We start from the raw sequence: 20,281 nt of genomic DNA, 5'->3' as shown, positions 1-20,281 counted from the left end.
CAAGGCAGACAAAACAAGTAGCAGTGAATTCCTTCACTGTCACCAAACAGAGCAAAAGTTTTCATGACAGATGAGGAAGCCACAGCAAAAGGCCAGCCAAGGGACGCTTTGCAAAAGATCCAATGAACCCAAGCAAGGTGTAAAACACCAAAACAACTGTAAAAGTTGCATAAGCTCATCAAACCTGTGGAGCTGGGGTACGCACCGTGGCGATGAGGTCCAGAAGGCCAGGATCTTCTTAAAGGCATGCAGATTTGACTGCATGCCGAGCTCTGCCAGGAGGGGGGTAAAGCACCTTCACCATCAACACTGCAGGTTGTGATGGGGAAGGTGAGGCAGTGCATGGGAAGGCAGGCCAGGGGCAGGAAGAGAGGAGCCAGCCTTGCTCACCCTTTTAACAGGCAGGCAGTAATAATGACAGAGCTTCACTCACCAGCAGTCAGCCAGCCATAGCTGTTTGTATGCTCACATTGCAGTAATTGTCATTGCTGCAGGCACTGAACTGATGAGACAAGAGTAAAGGAGAGCAAGGTGACTAAAGCAGGAAAGGAAAAGCAGAAGGGAGGCAAGAGAGAAGCTTACTTTTTTTGCTACCCCTTAGAAAAGCACTGCCATCAGCTATGAAGCTGGTGGCAGGCACATGTGTTTCAGTGATTCTGAGATGTCAAAGCTCAAACAGATCAGCATTGCCTCACAAACTTGCATACAGGAGTGATGACTTATCCCAGCCCCATACTGACACTTTCTTGAATGCCTGATATGTTCTTATAAATAACTATAAAAGTTCCTATTTCAGTTTCACGGTGGAGTCACAGCTCCTTGGGAAATCATAATAAAAAGAAACAGGGGAAATACCAGCACTTCTCCCATCTTTTCTGGTTTTGATCAATTACTGTGTGTGATCTCTAATAATAATGAAGAGAGATTGGAAACAAATTTTACTGCCAGTTTCACAACCACACCTGCAAGTGCTCTCAACCCAGCCCTTACGTTGGGAACTAAAGACTGCAGTTGGGTAATAGCCTCGTCTTTCCTGGCTCAGATACTGCCTCTTCAGATACCGTGTTTTCACCTCTAGCAAAGAGAACCAGTCCTGGCAAAGTCCTTTGCTTCCCTGCATGGAACGATATTGTGGGGCTGACAAATGATGAAAACCTATTGTCGCATCAATTTTTCTCCTCCTCTGCTGCTGCTTCTCCTCATCTGCCCCAGAGGGGAAGAGAAAGAGATTAAAAAGGCAGGGAGCAGTGTGATGAAATTAGTAAGGGACATCTCCCACCTTCCTCCCACCCAAAAAAGATGGGAAAACCATAGAGAAAAAGAAACCCAGAGAAAGGCAGACAAAGTAATCCTTATGGGAAAATGTCGCCTTACTGAATCACACATTACAGCCTTTCTGTGCACATTGTGTGACACCTTATCAAACTAAAATTAAAATTTGACTGGCTGACTCCCCAGCAGGCTGTGCTGCCATTCAGCGGGATCTCAACCGCCTTGAGAGCTGGGCAGAGAGGAACCTCATGAGGTTCAACAAGGACAAGTGCAGAGTCCTGCATCTGGGAAGGAACAACCCCACGCACCAGTACAAGCTGGGGGTCAAACTGCTGAAGAGCAGCTCTGCAGAGAGAGACCTGGGAGTCCTGATTGGTAATAAGCTAAATATGAGCCAGCAATGTGCCCTCATGGCCCAGAAGGCCAATGGCAGCCTGGGATTCATCAACAAGAGTGTGGCCAGCAGGTCAAGGGAGGTTCTGCTCCCCCTCTACTGTGCCCTGGTGAGGCCTCATCTGGAGTCCTGTGTCCAGTTCTGGGCTCCTCAGCTCAAGAGGGACAGAGAACTTCTGGAGAGAGTCCAGTGCAGGGCCACCAAGATGATTGGGGGAATGGAACATCTTTCATACAAGGAAAGGCTGCGGGAACTGGGGCTGTTTAGTCTGGAGGAGACTGAGGGGAGAACTTATTAACATTTACAAATATCTAAAGGGTGGCTGTCAGGAGGTTGGGACATCCCTTTTTTCTATAGTAGCTAGCAGCAGGACAAGGGCTAATGGCAGGAAGCTGGAACACAAAATGTTCCACTTAAATATAAGAAAAAACTACTTCACCGTGAGAGTGAGGGAGCCCTGGCACAGGCTGCCCAGAGGGGTTGTGGAGTCTCCTTCCTTGGAGGTCTTCAAGACCCGCCTGGACACGTTCCTATGCGACCTGATCTAGGTGACCCTGCTTCTGCAGGGGGTTGAACTAGATGATCTCTAAAGGTCGCTTCCAACCCTACCATTGTATGATTCTATGATTCTAAATCATGATTTTTCTCATAGCAGGTACTATAAAAGACTTATGGAAAGGATTTCATTCCTCATAAGATTCTGAAATGTACTGACTCAGTTCGGTCCATCATATACCCATCCACATTAAGTTAAAGAAGATTTTCCTATATGATAAGTGCTTTTTTCCTTCACTCCCCGTTTCAGAAAATATTTGACCTGTTGTATAGATACAGAAACTGAAGCACTGATGAATTTCTAGATAAATATCTGTAAAAAGCAGGTGCCTAAATCCATGGGCCAAGTTTCAAAAGCACAGTTTGCAGACCCCACTGACTTCAAAGAGTCCTGCTCAGCCTATTCACACAGTTTTGGAAAAGAAGGAAAAAGGTAAGGATTCCTACTGATTGAAAGCTTGGCCTGTAGGTCAGAGTTGGGATGGGAAAGAGAGCTGAGCAAAACGACAACACGAGCACATTACCAGCTCAGCGTGGGAGCTCACTGTAATGCACCAGTTCACCAGAGTCCACTGTGCTTGCGCTGGGGGAAGTTTGCTCTGGGGGCAATGTGATCATCTTTCCAAGTGAGCTCTTGCTGTCAGGGTACAGTGTGTGTTTGCTAAATTTATGGTTATTTCCCCCTCCCCTTGCCAGGGGTCTATGTCTTCTCGTTATATCAAGTAACAAGAGATCAGTCTGCCTTGAGCTTCTTTAATGATGTGCTGGATTTCAAAATGTTTCTTTAAGTAGTACACAAGCAGCGGAGCAGTGCTCTCCTTTGATCTTCAACCTGCTCACACCACTTCCTGCTCTGCTTCTTCCCTAATCACTTCTGATATTGAACTTCTCTGGATGTCTCAAAGGGCATGCCACAATAAACCAGGAGGACCAGTTGCAAGGAAAGTACCGATAATCTCATTCCAAACCCAAATCCATTCAACATCTCTAATTACAGATACCAAGGACAGATTCACAAGCCTTCTGCTGGAGATGGGAATGTTAATTACATTTGGTCACTAGACTGCCAGGTAGCCAAGTGCTCTGTCAAATTATCCAAGTATGGTTCCTCCCTCCTCATTGTACACATCTCTGAAGCTGCTAATGCTGAAAGCAGCTACACCCTGGATTAAAGATGCCTATGGATGGCAACCACAGCCTTGCTAATACTTCACACCAAGATGGACTGCTGAATGGGCTCTCCACAAGCACTTGTGGACATTAGAAGATTTTGCCTTAGAATTTGTCTTGCTTGGATTAACAACATCTGTCCATGCACTCTGAGACCCCACAGGGGCTCTGTGTAACACTGTAATTAAACATTAACATGACAGGGCAGAAATGGCAGCATATTCATTCACATCTCATATCTCAAATATAAACTCTTGGCAGTGGTACTCTCAGAAGGGAAATGAAATGTCCTCTAATTTTTGCTTCATGGTCAGAATTTGTAAGCTCCCATAAAATGTGGGAAGAAGGATATGTCTCTGCTGCTGGCTTCAGGTCAGGTAAGTGGGCAAGGTGATGCCAATACTGGGCATTTCTAAGCACATGCTGTTCTAAGTTCATCGAGCCATCATTTCTGCTACAGTACAGAAACCCTTATGATGTCAAGTTGCAGAGGTGACCATCATGCTAAAAACAAAGTGTGGATCTTCATACACATGACATGACAAATAAATGCATTGTGCAACTCCAAGGAATTAAACAACGCCGGTTAACAATGATTGAAGCAAAAGCATTTCAACCAGGCAAAGGCAGCAGAACATTTTAAGACAATATAAACTTCCTTTTATTGCAACATAAAAACTGTATTTAGCTTCTTAAATCTGAATTATTCTGCCTGCAGAAAACACGATGATTCAGACACTTCTCATGATAAGAGGCCATACTCTCTTGTAGATGCTGTGAAAGACCTTTCAGGTTCACCCAGCTGAAATCTTTCTATTCCTTAACGGATAGAGCAGAGATTATTATAAATACTGACAGCATTTGAGTTACCTGACCAAACAGAAAACACAAACTGTCCAGAAACTGGCTAGTTATGAATGAAAGCTGTGTTATTTAAAAAACCTTCATCCATCTTCTTACTTTTAATCATAAAGCAAAAGGATTCTGAACACAGGGCAGCTCACTGCCTGCAGACTGCTCGCCAGCAGGTCTTGGGTGAACAGCTTCTACCAGCTGGGTATAAGTCCCTCAGAAATGCCTTTCACCTTGGCCAATGGATCCTCACATATGTAGAACTCACTGCAGAAACAGCTCCTCTTGGAGGATTTCAACAAAGATACTGACTCAATGGCTTGATAAACAGAGAGCTTTGAAGGAAAACTCTGATTACACAGTTTGTGATAGTTGAGAACTTCCAAATTTCTACAAAACCAAACAAAAGGACATTCTTAAAGGACAACTTTTCACTTGGCTGTCCTACATGCAAAGGAGTTTACTCTCATCCAGCACTCAGAATCTTCGAGTAGGTAAGCCCCATTTCTAATTTTGATGCAGCACAGAACAGGAGCACGATCTTTCTTATGAACAGACTGTTACCCTGAACGTGGAAAGAACCATCAACTTCTAGTTTTGAACTCTAATTTGGGAGAGTGCTTGAAGCTGGTACTGGCTGTTGAGCACGTCCCTGCATTCTGTGCACATGCTTAATTTGCAGTGTGATCTGAAGTCCACTGTAATAAGAAACACACAGAGGTTTGGTGTGACAGAGAGGCTTACGTGCTTTCCTGAATGCAGATGGCTGAGGTGTCTGTCCGACCACAATCCAACTTTCTTTGTACAGAGGTGCACTCAGCAAACTGTGTTTGGCAGCCTCACAAATCAGAACTAGATAGAAAATTGTGGTTTTCTTTTAAAAAGAAAATCAAAAGTTTGCTGAGAGGGCACAAAAGTTTCTGTCTAACCTTCTATCTCCTTTCATCAGTGACACAGTAAAATCCTGATTCTTTGGAGGCATAATGATTCCTGAATGGAGGGCATCTCAGTAGCAAGCAACTCTTTACTTCCAAAGATCCAAACCAGAGTTTTAGTCATTAGATCTCACTAAGTCTCTCTCTTGCAAAACTGTCTACCTGGATGATGTATTTTGTTCAAAGCAGTGATACTGACAGATCTCTGCAAGCTCCTTCACCTCTTGGTGATGTTAAGTAATGAAACATGAAGCTTCACAATGTCACATTAAGGAAGTTCTTCACAAGTTCATTGGATATCACAGTGCAAAACTCCTGCTAAGATTTCTTTGGTGGCTTTCTTCAGGCAGCCTTACTGCCATTGTGCCAAAATCTATGCTGGAAAAGGTTCCAAGTCGCCTGACATTGACAAGTTTTTTTATGCTTTAAAGCAAGTTCAGGGAAAAATGAAGGCCACTTCAGAGACACAACACAAGAAAGCACTTGTGCTTATGTTAACCTGAAGTGCATGCCCAAGAGCTTTGCTTAAAGCAGCACCATGATTCCTCCTGCAACTATTCATACATAACTGATGTTGCATTAAAACCCTGTCTGTTAATTTGGAATAATATTAGCTATGAACCTTCCTGTTTCCTGGTGGCAGAGGTGCTGCATAACGACCTTTGGCCACGCTGGCAGGAGCTGCCAGTGTGCTGGTAAGGTTCACAAAAAGCACAGTCAATGTGCATGATGAAGGCCTGGCTGCTAAATGAACCTGTTCCAAAGCTGTCACGTGTTTCTAAGAGGAAATAAAGTTTTAAGCTAAAAAGTAAATGCTTTGTTTTGAGCAGAAGATTATGATTATTTTTGTGAAGACAGCTCAGTGCCATACAACTGCTGTCAAGGGACTGGCAAATGACACCACAGGTTTTGTCAGCCAGCATCTCTCATGGTGGCCTACTTCTTCTCTCCATGCAGGTAAACTGTGGTGAAATATGAGACATAACATCCCATCATAAAACCTAGGCTTCTAAAGAGAGTGGAAGTGTGAGTCATGTGGAATGGAAATACTTTGGCTTTTAGCCTTCAAATTTCTATGTCTTTCCCTGCACTCCAGCCCTGCCTTCTGAAAGGGTTAAAGGGACATTTTTTACTAGATCTGTCACAGAGATCCAGCCATGATGTCTTGTTTTGCTTGCTGGGCTATGGACTGCCAAACCCACCTGGTCACTACTGATTTACTGCTGGTTATAGATAAATAATATTTCCAAGAATTAAACAGTGAAAATGCAAGCAAGTTCTCAAAGCCTCATCAAGAAAAACAGCCCACCTCCAAGTCTGAGGGTTTTCAGGACTGGGACTTTGGTTTATCATTGGACCCGTGACTGAACATTTCCAAAGTTCAAAACTGAGGCTTTTTCATTTGTACCACAAATTATGCTGCTCTTGTGAGCTGAGTCTGGGAGCAGAAATGCAGCAGGTCACCACAGAAGCCAAGGCATCAATGCTAGCAGGAGGTCCTTCTGGATAAGAAATGCAGTAAAAAATCCCATAGATAAAATGACTGAGAGTTTTTGGGTGGCCTGGATCTCTCTTTTCAAAGGCCAGACTTTCAAGGTCGTCTTATTCTCTAGCATATACTGAATCAAGGGAGATGGACATGTTCCTGTGCAGCATGAGTGAGGTAAACCTGCTTTAGCAGGAGGGTTGGACTGGTTGAGCTCTGCAGGTCCCTTCCAACCACCACCATTCTGCAATCCTGTGAGTCAGGCATATGGTGCACACAACTGTTTCCCATTTACTCCAGAATAAATGAGAACAGAAACAGACTCTCAAGTAAATTGCTTAGGAACTGTTAGTGAACTTTCTTTGTGAGTCTCTGTAAAGCCCTGAGCCATCCATCATGCATACAGTATTAATTTTAAGGGGATAAATAATGCAGGGCAAAGAAAAAATAATCTCATGCAGTCAACTCCCAACATTTCAGAGCTATTTACTGGGTGGGTATTTTTGGTCATTTTATAGATTTTTAACAGTTTTAAACACTGTCATGCTTGATTCATTAGTTTGGTCTCCAGTGGTTTTTACAAGTCTAGCAAACACTACACGACTCTATTATTCTAACTCAAGCTATAACAGCAGTGTTCTGTGACAGTTTGATAACTGTTATACATACAAAGGTGGGGCTTAGGGGTTTTTTTGCTTTCCTCCTGTTTTTTGGGGTTTTTTCCCTTTTGGTGAGAATGGGGGGAAGGCAGCGACAGTCAATCTTGTAACGTGCTGATTTGTTCTGCTGGTGTCTCTCACCCTCCAGATTGTCAGATGTATTTTTCAGCATACACTAAAAACCTAATCAAAACAATCCTGCAGTGTAAAAGGTGCAGGCAGTGACTTTCTGACACTTTTCAGGAATTGCCATCACTGGGAATTCTCATGCCCCACCATCTACCCTGGGTAACCTTCATAACAAAACAGGGTTGAATGCCTTCAGAAATGATTCAGGTCAGAGCAAATGTTGCTCATGTTTTATCACCCGGGAAACTCAGAAACTTTCCAAGAATGAAGTTATGGGAGCCGGGCTAGCCAGGGAGCTCTAATGTACTGTCTCTCACAGACAACAACGCCTCAGTGTCAAAGCAACAAGACCAAGGGCAGGGAGAGCAGAGAAGAAAGCCGCCCTGAGAACCTGCAAGACGCTGCTTACAAACAGGTGGCTGAACGCTAAAGAAAGAGACACAGAGAGAACAAGCAGCAAGACACAGGCATGAATGGAATATATTTTACAGCCTGGCATGAGGAATTTAAGGAATTAAGATGGTTCTTTTTTGTTTGCCAGCTTAGCAGAAATAGTCAGGCTTTAATCATCTTGTTGATGGAACATAAATCCCCAGGAATCCCCTTCTGGGGCACTCGGGAGTCTTTGACTTACCTGACACCCAGAAAGGATTTGATTTTGTGCCTTACATTGCTGTCAGCAAATAAGAGAAACTAGTGTTAGAAGTTTTGGCATCCTTTGTTGATCTCAGCTTGCACAGTTTGAGAACTTCAGGCAGATGGGCATTACAGAAATTTTAAAAAGTCCAATGTGCTTTTGCCCTAAATTCCAGAGTGCTACTCTGTGACAGGAGTGGCGGCAGTCACCTCTCTCCCTTCCTCCATCACATGGCCTCTCTATCCAAGGGCTTGACCTTGCAAGGCTGCACGTGCTGTCCCCACACCAGCATGGTGGTAATCCAGATATTTTTAATGGAACTACTCACATTCTTAAAGCTGATCATGATCTTAAAAGCTTTGCTGGATCAAACCAGAATGTTTGGCAGTGCATGAGTCTGAGTCCCTCAGGAAACATTTCTTTTGGTGAGCTTTCCTGTCAGGTCTGCTGATCACCTTCACAGTAGCACTGCATGCAAAAGGCCTTTCTGAAGTGATTTGCCTGCTTTTTGCATTGCACTATAAACTCTTTATTGCAGGCAACATGCCCTTTTGCTTGAGCAGCTCAACAAACATCCCTAGTATGTGACTAAGACAATGAAATGATGAGTGGACCTCATTGGACCCACAGACCAAACTCTGTGACAGGTCAGAGACAGATTGAAGTGTAAATCAGGCATTTTGGGTTGCCTTTAACTATGTCAGTACTTGTGAGTATAGTAAGCAAAGAAAACCTCATGACCTCCAGGGCTGGAGCAGCTTACTGAACTTATGAGGACTCACTATGAAAGGTATGTTGTAGGTCTGAGTCCAAGTATTAACTTCTTCAAGATCCTTTATCTCAGGTTTCATGGAAAATGTCCCTCTAATTCACCTTCCTTTCTGTTAGAGCACAAATGGGTTTAAAGACAATGTCAGGTGAAAGATCTGCAGGGAGTTAGAGCCCCTATTGTCTGTCAGCCAACGACTTTAATCCCTCATTGGTGCAGAATGTATTTTGGTCTTTGCTCTGAAGTTCTCACTATTCTAACCACATTGCATGAGTTGTATGCTGCTCCATTTGCTCTGACTGTTTCCTCCACCAGGGTCACAGGAATGTGACTGAGCATAAATCTATCAGCTAGAGAGAAACTTCCTCTTTACATCTCTAAGGCCTGATGTAGTTTGCACACAGGATTGAGAGCAACTTACTTTGTTGTTCCTGTGCCCTCTGGCAATCCACATTGAATGTAGGAGCCAGGTTTTATAGCATAAACAAAGCAAGTTGCTAAATAATTGAGCTGACAAACTGGTTGGAAAAGTTGTGCTTCCAATCTGGCAAAGAGGCAAGCTGATCCCTTGACCTCAAGAACAAATCGTGTCCTTGCTTTTAGGGAACTGACTTCACCACTGTCCTCTGGTCCTACCAATGTGTCACCTGATAAAAGCAGGTCAATATGTATAGCTCTTAGAGATTAGGCCTTAAGACACCAGGAATTCTGCTTGGTTTAGCCTTAAAACTCACAGGCTAGTGGTCAAATAATTGTTTTTTTGGGGGGAGTTTTTGAGGCATGGGCATAAGATGTGGCGACAATTCCTTCTTTCTAGTCTCTACCCCATTCTTTATTTCTCCATAAGAAAGAACTGGTTAGATGTTAAACATGTTAAGTAAGATGTTAAGGAGGAGTCACTAGAGCCAGTGTTAGACCTCAGGAACTGGGAAGGGCATCATGTCTGCACACTATCACAGTGAAATCTTCTTAAATGTAATCAGCAAATGCTTTTCCTGGAATACTCTTATGAACTTTACTCATTCTTGCCTAACAGAAACAGCATCACCCTCTAGCGTGATCTAGGATTGCTTTGTTCAGCCAGCAAGCAATGACAGCAGCAGCTATTATACTGTACTCTTCATTTCCCCAGAGGGAAGCTGAAATGGCAGCAACACTGAAAAATAAAAATCTTCTCATATTGCAAATGTTATCCTTAGTGAATCCACCTTTTAACACTAGTCCCTAAGAGAAAACGTGGGTAAGGAAACTGAAATGTGACAGCATGAATTCAGAGCTGGCAAAAGATTTACACTAGAGTAATTTTCATTAAAAAGATAAGATCCTTCAAAATTCTTAGGCAGCTTATGGTAACTACGAACCCTTATTCATCCTTTTAAAAAGCCATTTGTTACACATTCTCATAAGCCCTGCCTTGCACACACAGGGGTAAGTCAGATGAAAGATGTCTGCCTGTTAAGTTCCAGGACAGAAAATATTTTAATGACTTTGAAATTAAAGTGAGATCCTCTTACACACACCTTACGGTTTTTCTTTAGGAAAAAGTAAAGCGGAAATCCAGTGCCCCCCTGGAGATAAGAGGCAGAGCTAGGAGTGGATTGGGATCTCACATGTCTGAACCTAGTGGAAAGAGGAATAATCACTGTAGAGCTGAGGAAGGCTGCAAGGATCAGTTAGACCACCTATGACAAGTACTGTGGCTACTTTCCTCTGCACAGCACACTTTGCAAAATTTCAACTTTCAGAACTGTTCCCAGTAGCAACTTTTGCTGTTTTGTGTGCTGGGAATGATTTCTCAAAAGAAATTACTCTTTTTCCCTAACATCAATGTGTTGATGCAGCTGGGATTAAGAGAATGCAGCTCAGTGCATAAATGCATAAGAAAGAAACCACATGACTTTCTGCTACTGAGTGTGGCTTTGAGAACTAACTTCATATACCTAATAGACACAAATGATACCCTGCATTCAAAAAGAGCTGCGTTCCTATTTAATTAGGTTAATAAAATGACCTATCTTCATGTATTTGTCAATGAGTTCTTTGGAAGTGACATGAAAAGTGGAATCGCCACAAAAATATTTCAACAGCATATTTGCTTCTCACCATGAAAGAGAATCAAGAAGAGTCATGAAAGAGGACAGAAAGCATTTGGTAAAGGTCATCTATTTCACAAGAGAAATCTCATGAATAATTGCAGGCTGCAATGGCCTCTTTCAACGCAGCTCTCAGACCTGCCACACTGATCCGACACTCAGTGCCTTTCAAATACGACAATGTCACACCAAATGTTGCTAATAAAACACCTGTATTTGGGCCAACTAGCTCCATGCTGTAACTTCACAGGCAATACACTCTGTCACAAACAAATGGGACTTGCTGAATCAGGCCTGAAGGCTGCCGTAATGCCCTTTGGGCTGATAGGGACTGCCTGATACCACAGGGCAGACTTGGAGATTGCTGCTGCCTGAGGGCCTGACTCTGCCTTTTGCTCTGCTTTTATAGCAGCAAACACTGTTGGTTCCTAAGCCCATGAGCTAGGCTCCTATGAGATACAACCATGTAGATAACAATTAGCAATAAATAGCAGCCAGTGTCCTGATTCTGAGTGCTGTATCCAGTACACCTTACTGACCCAGCTCACGGGCAGGGGATTGTTAGGTTTATTGAAAAATATTTTGCCTTAATTCCCTCATTTCAGCTAGCTCTTTTCAACAAAGCATTGCAAGACTAGAGCTGATCCAAAGTATCCACCAGATGGGAAAAAGATCATTAAGTTGACCAAGCCATTTATGAAAGAAAAGATAGAAGACACTGTGGAGGAGTTCTGTGCCCCACCATCTGCTAAAACAAAAATTCACCATCAGTCATTAATGCCAAGTAAAGCTGACATTGCTGGACCCTTCTCCATTATCTGGATAGTGTATTAGCTCCTCAGACTGTCCTTTCCTCAGAGGCTCAGACAAAACTTGGACAAGGAACAAAGCACCTTTCACCCCAGAGCATGTTGTGGGTCAGAAGGTCATAAGACAGCTCAAGTTAACCTTGCAACTGCTGCTAAAAAGTTACAGGCCCTATAAAATACTCCTCTGCACATCTTCCAGGGTGCAGTCAATGCTGGGAAGAACAACCATGAGCATGGGCAACACTTGGCAGTTGAAACCTGAAGGCTTTTACTCACATGAGTAATCCTTATTTTCTGATTAGTCCCATTGCAGCCATGAGGGGAAGGGGTGCCCATGTAAACCTATAGAAGGAGAAGAGTCTTAGTAATGGAAACTGTGCTGAGATATACATGGCAGTGTTTTTGTAGCACCTTCGTCTGCTGTGACTTTTCCATATTTCCCAGTCCATCCATTTGCTCTCCATCTTTCTTTTCCTCTAGTAGTTGTCCTTGTTGCTGAGGCAAAAGCTCTTGGAAAGAACTGCTGGCGGTTTACTGGTGACCCACACACATGGCAGGCTGGCTGTGCTCTGTAGCAATGTCATGCTGTGGCATTGCATCGCACAGGTGCACAGAGGGGATGTCAAGACATGGAACCGCCCTTAGAAGAGGCTGAAAGGAAAACCTGTTTACAAGAACTGTTCCAGCTCTGTGTTATAGATTCATTAGCTGCTTAGGCAGTTCTGATCAGTCTGTGCAACAATTCACAACTCTGGGCCAGCACTTGACTGCTGCCTCCTTAAACTCCATGTGTAGAAAAGGCTCTTGCTTCACTACTTCCATCAAAGGATAAGTCTTACCTGCAACCTGCTTTTAGTCACTAGCTGCACTCATGCATGTAAATCATGTAAGGAATACAATACCCCAAAAGACATAGGGATGATTTGAAGAGCAAAATCAAACTCTCTAATTCCCCACCATTTCTTCCCCAGCACAGTTCTTTTAAACAAGCCTGCAAAACAAATATGGCTTACTTTTGGTTTACTCTGAAGCAATGCCTGTGCCCACACCCACACACACCCATTCCCACACCATGAGCTGTAAAGTGCCTTCTAGCCCTGTGGCTTATATTTATCTTCAGCTTCAAACAAACAAAGGAAGGTACAAAGCTGTGTTTCCCTGGGTTCTCCTCTGCGGCAGAACTGCTTTATGGTACCTCCTGTGCCTTGTCACATGTTCTTCATTTCTGATGCACTGCAAAATTCTCAGGGGTAAGGAAGTACCAGAATTATAAGCATAGAAGTGGTTTTCAGCAGAAATTCTAAGAGACAAGACTTTCAGCTACAGTCATGAGCTACCGGCATAGCGGGGAGCAGAGCACAAATAGTGTCACCTTCACTCATGAAATCCTATAGATTTTAACACTTACAGAGAGCTACAGGTACCCAGGGAGCTCTGTTGATTACATATACTTTCAGAGGTGCTGGATGCACAAGTCAAGTTTGTAGTGCTCACAGTGCCAGCAGTGGTGACCACAAAGACAGAACAACCAGGTACATACTGGGGAAGAGGGGAAACAGAAAGGCAAAGGTCATACATTGTCCCTGTCAGCAGAGTCCTCATCTTCCATGCACTGGATAGACATCCCAACTACCTGCCTGGCACTGGAATCCTGGCATCCTTCCAGCTACATAAAGTTGGAATGCTACTTCTCACCACCAGCAGCTGCCCACTCCTGTGCATGTACAGGGACTGAATAGACCTGGGGCCTTCCACAGGCTGGATAAGAAGGAAAATGATGAAGAATCTGTTTCAAAAAGTTAGCTTAAAAAAGTTAATTCTTCGGTGACAGAAACTGAGGAAGATGTTATTTCTCTCTTGCTAAGAAGGAGTTCTCACCATCTACTTAGCAAGAAGATCTCTTAGTCTGCTGTTACAGCAACCAAGTCAAAGTACAAAGACATTCTTCTGAAAATTAGAGACAAAGACCTTATTTTTTTCTTTTAATTGCCATTTCATACCTTCAGCAGTGCAATGTATTTTGCAAAGTGCTTTGCATATGGTAATTAGGCCTCATATATGTGGCACAGGCAGAAATGAAACCCACACATCCTGGCTCTCTAATATTTGAGTTCATCTTTCCCTGACACCTGCAAATAAAGGAGAAAACCCCAATCTGCTTCATATTCTACTGCTCTCTCCTACTGGGTTGGGCAAAAGAGACTGTTGGTTTGCAAGCTGGCTAGTTTGCTGAATAACATAAATTCTTCTCTGTGACTTTAGGGCCCATTTATCATCGAAGGCTTGTTTACATGCTAAGTAATTTCTGAGCAGTGGGTTCCTCTCTGGAGTAATGGAAGTTCACTGGGGAGTGATAGAATTTTTTACAGATCTCCCTCTTTCTTGAGGAGCCAACACCTATATTCCTCCCCTGGCAGTTTCACACAGCCTTACAAAGACCAACAGGCTAGCGCTTTTCTTAAGTGCTAAGCTTCTACATTATTCTTATGAAGAATGTGGGACAGAAGGAAGAATGATGGCCAGCATTTTATTCTAGGTTAAACGGACATTACTTCAGCAAAGTCACAAGATTTCCATTCCATTTGGTGTAGGAGGACCAGCCCAGTGGCACATCTTTGCATTGCTAAGCTGCTTGTGCACCGTCTCTTTGCTTCTAGCTGATGTGTGCACAAAGCAAAGAACCAAGTTGCACAAAATTGCCCCAAGAGGAAACAGTTCCCCATCATTATAGCAGTCCAATGAGAGTCTGAAATGGTACACCTACTAATCAGACTTTATACAATGTAACTACAGACCCTTACTTTAATGTTTTCTATGAGGAAAGAGGTGTACTGCTGACTTCTATAGAAGTAGATGTTAGTTAATTATTCTTTCCTTAAGCTTCCGAGGGGATTACAGTTGGGTAAACAGTGTAGAATAATACCAGCTGCCTTCCTCCCATATTTAAATGATGTTAGGTGCCGACTTAGCATTCTTCATTTGCTCTTTGCACAGAATCATATATGCACATGTACTAGGACTGCACATAAGACTCATTGAAGGGCTCAATTTCAGACACACTGAAAAGCCTCCTGTCCTCCACAGTCCAACCAGTAAAAAGCCAATAGATGCTCCTTCTTCAGCCACTCGCTCAGGTTATGCTTAACCTTCAGAATCTGCAATAAAAGGCAGAACTGAGATCCCATCCACACAAGTAGCACTAGGAAGAGCAGGATCAAAGAGACACCCAGGCCCTGGAAACCCTCATCAAAGAAACTGGGAGAGGTTGCACATTTCTTGACATTTTCATTCACACCTTGCTAGTAATCCAGGAAGCAAAACAAGGCAAAGTGATGGTCCCCATGTCTCTGCAGGAAGCTGAAGCAGCAGCACATAGCGATCTAAGAGGCTGTCCCCTACACCACAAGCAAAGCTAAGCTCCCGGCACACACACTGCAGCCAATAGCTCTATCTACTTATGTTGTGCACCGATACCTCTGCTAGTTGTTCCTGGAAAGGTGTCATAGTCTGAAAATGGTTAGTTCAGAGTATCAGTCAAGATCTCTTAAAAAAAGAGATAACTTAATGAATTATCAGCATCTGCTTCCATGTTGTTAAAGAAAGGGGACAAAGGCTCAATTAACTGAATGCATTTGCTCTGAAATCACTTACTTGACTCTGACAGGTTCTGATTCCTTCAACATACCTTCTGAAAAGGATTCAGGGAATTCTATCTCTTCTACATAGACAGGAGCACCTCACCTTCCTGATAAACTGGCATCTCACTTTAGTATTTGTGATAAATATCCTAAGCTGAAGTTGCTGGTATTTATTGCTAGAGGGGTAAGGTCTTACTGCCTTGACTCCAGGCCTGGTGCAACATTGCTTGCTCTTGCCCTTAATGATATCATGAAGCTTCTGTCCTTAAAAGATTTCTTATCAGCAGCAGAAAAAAAGAAATGCCCGGGAGTTTCCAAAAACTCATGTCTGAGGGCTTAATAGGTTGATTTATGAGTCTGGGTCTCTCCCACTATGGCTCAAAGTAAATGTTCAGTTATGATTTTATTAAGGGCTGGCTGATGATTTCCTGCTGTGTCAGCTTTACCAAAAATGAGCAAGCTCTGTTCCTCTTCCAAAAGCATGCCTTCTCTGATAAGAGTAATTTGAAAACACAAGAGCAGTTCCAATTCAATAGCAGTAATTCATTATTAAGCCCAAACTCCTTTTTGTTAGATCATTTTAGAAAGCTTATGCCAGGCAAGATAGATAGAGCTAAGGAGAAGGGAATAAAAGCGCTGGGATCCCAAATGAAGCATGGAAAGCTCTGTGTTTGCATTTGGTCAGGGAAAAGGTCAGTTCTTACCTGACATTAGCAGCCATCCTGGCAATCTGCAGGAAGGACAAGGCAGGTATGATAGCAGCTGAAGATAAACATCAGGCACAGCTTAAGTTTTAGCACATGAAAGTGGCAAAACACTTGGTGTCCTCTATAAATTTTGCATCTTTATTTCCAGACTGTGGGCACCCGTGATCTGTGAATAAAATTTTTCCAACTCTTAGTTGGACACAATATATGGGAGGCATATCCTAGGACATGACATTCATAGCAAACCAGAGGACAACTGAGCCACAAGCCCTAAAGAGTTAAAAGGAAATGTCACAATGGCTGAGCCAGTGTGTATTTTGTGCAAGATTTTCCAGCACAAAAGCTGTTTTTTAAAAAAACGTCACAGAGAATCTCAAGTGTCCATGAATTTACCAGCGTCATCCAAGAGGCACTTAGACAAGTAAATAAACTAGCTGTGCACTTACTTAGTCATAGCTCCCACCATATGACCCCTGGGCAGGAACAAACTGTGTCAGCTCTGATAAGGCTATAGGCTGGTTACACAAAGGTGAGCAGCCCCACAGATGACAAGTTATGAAGCAAAGAAATGCTTGCAATGGTTTTAAGGAAACTAACCTGTTGTACTACGTGGCAGATCTGGGCAAGCCGAAAGCAATCCACATCTACCATAACCCAAGGAGTTTTGGTTTGGATATGCTGGATGCATACATGAGTCTTTGGTGGACATCTCATATAATCTTTTAAGAATTCCTGCTAGTCAGTAGAGAAATGTCCTTGGAAGTTGTTTAGTACTCATCATCCAAAGATGACCAAGCCAATAAGCATCCTCTATAAAATAGAAATTACGTTAAGCAAGTCTTCCTTTATGAACTACAGAAAGACATGTATATCCCAACCACTTCAGGAACAAAAACCATAGCTGAAGTGATGGCAAAAGAGCATATGGAATACAAGAAGGTGAATAAACTGAAGGATAAATGACCACAGATGGAAGAAATATTAAAAAGGCATAGAAAAAGATACATCTGGTATAGCTGGTATAGCTGATACTAATCTTTCCAAAGAGAAACAACTATAACAAAAAAAAACCCAAAACCCCACCTCTGATTCCAAAGTATCCAAGAAACAGTATTTGCTGCTGCAGAATGATACTGGGAAAAAATGCAAGACTGAAATAAGACTCAAGAAATCTGTCTCCAGAGGCTACTGTTTGCTAGGTACATTACTGAAAGGAGCCAATTTTATGTATTCTGAACTTGTCTTTGTTACACTAGAGAGAGAACACTAGGTTAAAAGGACACTGATTTTAGAAAGCCTCATTCATATGTTGCTAAAATACTACTAACCTTCAAAATGGTTTGTATTTTAGAAGGTCTCTGTTATGTAAATTCAGTGAAGATATTTTTCAGAGCCAGGCCCAGCCCCAGGTTAAGGTTAACTAGTTGCTATGTCGGGAAGAAACAAAGCCAGTAAGGGACTTGAGAAAGGAGTTAGTAAGCCTTATCTCAAGGTGCTCCATGATAACAGCCAAGGTATCACAAAACCTGCTTTTCATCACTGAGGCTCTCCCATGAAGATAAAAATTTGATGCAAATGGAGAAGGTGCTTTAGGGTGCCACCACCTTTTGTGAGCACAGCAAGGGGATGCCTGTGACAAGCCCTAGTGTGGCTGGTGTTCTTGGAGGACTGGGGTCATATACTGCATGGCTTCAGCAGCAATGTTTATGTTATTCCAGGTAGTTAGTTATTAAGGGGAAAAAAATCTCAATCACTATCATTGTATTCACATCAACAGTCACTGCAGTATCTGACATAGACTGACAGCTTGAGGAGCAAGGGCACATTCTTTCAGCTTCCCTTGGGACAAAGGATAGATGGTACCTAGAATCACGGCTTATATTTTTGCTAAATAACGTGCCACAAACTGTAATTTCCCAAGGCAAGGCTCAACACTTTAATGAAGGAATTCCACAAACCAATTTGTCTCCACAAGGAAATGTGACACAATAGAAAAGGACCATTTACTCAGCCTACAACAACATCAAATGATTCTGGGAGTTGTGACAGTAAACTCCTCTGCTAATATCTTCCTCTGCATATTGTGAGGCTTCCAGAGCTGCAGTTTTTATAAGCTACCTTCTGGCTTGCTCTCTCTCTCAGGATGCTTGCACTCACATTTGCATGTATGCACCATGCTATTTTCTCTCTGGCTCCTTTGCAGGAGACATGCTGCTGGGGCTATGTTCCTTACTCCACACAGTTCTATTGACCCTTACAGAAAAATACCATAAGGAGTGAAATTATGCTAAGAAGGAGGCTTAAAGATGCCACTATGCAACCACTGTGCTTCTGAGATTCAAAGAGACATTTCTGAGAGCAGGTTTAGGCAGCCACAACTGCTCCCTCAGCCTACAGAAATCTGCAGTCATATGGTCAAAGCAGCTTTCCCCCCTCAAAGAATTTGGACTGCTAGAGCTGTTCTATTGAGGAAACACCAAAAAAAGCAGCAAGCTGGGTGTGTCTAGGCAGCTATCTGCCTCTTTTCATGCTATCATGCCTGTATGTAAGTGGGAGACAAAGGGGAAATTTCTACAATGCAAGGAGTAGACACTTTCTTTGCTAAGTCCAGAGCAGAAAAAATAGGTGGAGAGATCTACTGCTGCTGAGCTCTCAAAGTGCTGCACAGAATCCATCTATGTGGAGTGGAATGGCAGCAGTGAGTAGAAAAGACAGGCAGAAAGGAAAAGAGGACATGTCAGATGTTAGCCTACAAGCTCTCCACCTTCTTAGTAATAACCATGAACAAAACACACCTCTCTTTCCAAAACATTTTTCCACACAGATCGCAGCTGTTTCTGCAGCACATTTTCTCTAAATGTTTGCTGCTCCTTGGAGCATGTGAGTAACTTCCAAATGTGATAGTCTGTATCACTGTCACACTTTCAGACAATGGCATTTATTTACCAATGCATTGGCTGATCCTGCTTAGGAGATGCCTAAACACACAGATTAAAACAATGGAGACTACTCCACACCACAAAGCTCTTACAGCAAGTACAGCTCTAGAGATGTCTGTACTAGTATTAGGTTTTTATGGAAACACTCGAGAAGAGTCCAGGCTAGCAGTTGTCACAGTGATGGCTGTGAACCCACGGCAACTTCACCTTGTTGGTTTTTATGCTCTCAAGGGACAGCTACAAAGATAAGTAAAGAGCTTAGGAGCTTCAGAACCCACATCAATACACCGCTCACTCCAGGACACAAAGAAACCAGACATCATCCTATGAGACGTGGAACCACAGTCAATCTTCCAAAAAAGGCATTTGACAAAACATTTTCAATTAAAGAGCATAAGTGAACGGGCTCCCCTAAAGATCAAGTCCCAGCATTACTTGTCTGCTGTGTGGCAAGGTTCATGCTGTATTCTGAAACTCCTTGTAATGCACAGAGCTGTTTTAAAAAGGCAAAATAAAACTGTAAGCAAGCTTATAGTGCCAATTCTTAACTTTTATTAAAGCAGGAGCTGCCTACAATGATACTGTGGGACATAGTTAGACCAAAGAACTAGACCACTAGTGAGGCAGAGTGAACTAATAGCTTTAGGGACAAAAGTTCACTCAGGGCTCATTGCAGCTCTCTAATATTCCTAGAGCTCCTCCCACCCCCTCCCAAATCTCAAAGTATCCATTATGCTTTGGAAAAGCCAAGTTCTCACTCAGGCTTTCCAGGCAGCAACTGAAAGGGTCACGTCACACAGCTCTCCTCAAGGTGCTCCAGGGGAACTGGAAAAGCAGCAAAGAAATGGCAACATGAAATCAAAAGATGAGAATTATTCACACTAAATCGTCTCCCCTCAGTTGTCACCCCCAACCTCCTGCTCCAGAAAAGCAGAGTCAAAAACTGCACAGGAAACAAAGCCCTCCTTTTGTTCTCTGAAGACCAGAAGTCTTTTTTTATTTAAATGAAAATCTGTCAAACTAATTAAGTGAATATGTAACGGTCTCATTTTGTACTCATTAGGGAACATCGTAATGGCCATAAATTCCTCTGACTGAGTGTGTATGTGTGAACATAAATGTCTGGTAATGTCTCATAAACTTCGGGCTGGACTATGTCTTTTGTCTTTAGGTTAGACCTCGTAAGACAAACAAAAGCCCCAGTATTGCTTAAATTAGATGTGAAGTACTATGTTAC

General features: G+C 42.8%; 1 protein-coding gene across 3 annotated transcripts in view; it reads right to left on the bottom strand.

Moving 5' to 3' along the window:
- SHROOM3 (shroom family member 3) overlaps nucleotides 1–20,281 on the bottom strand; it is a 150,855-nt gene that overhangs the window by 64,099 nt on the left and 66,475 nt on the right. The window contains exon 2 of one of the 3 annotated variants that reach the window (XM_061994264.1): nucleotides 16,103–16,271. The exons of the other annotated variants lie outside the window; for them this stretch is intronic. Coding sequence (XP_061850248.1) covers nucleotides 16,103–16,119 — 17 coding nt within the window. The 5' untranslated portion in view covers nucleotides 16,120–16,271. The remainder of the gene's footprint in view (nucleotides 1–16,102; nucleotides 16,272–20,281) is intronic. 3 annotated transcript variants of the gene reach the window in all.

Source organism: Colius striatus, chromosome 3 (genome assembly GCF_028858725.1).
Source record: "Colius striatus isolate bColStr4 chromosome 3, bColStr4.1.hap1, whole genome shotgun sequence".
Taxonomy (NCBI): domain Eukaryota; kingdom Metazoa; phylum Chordata; class Aves; order Coliiformes; family Coliidae; genus Colius; species Colius striatus.
Note: the sequence above shows the minus strand (reverse complement) of the source record. Positions and strands in the feature narration are given on the sequence as shown.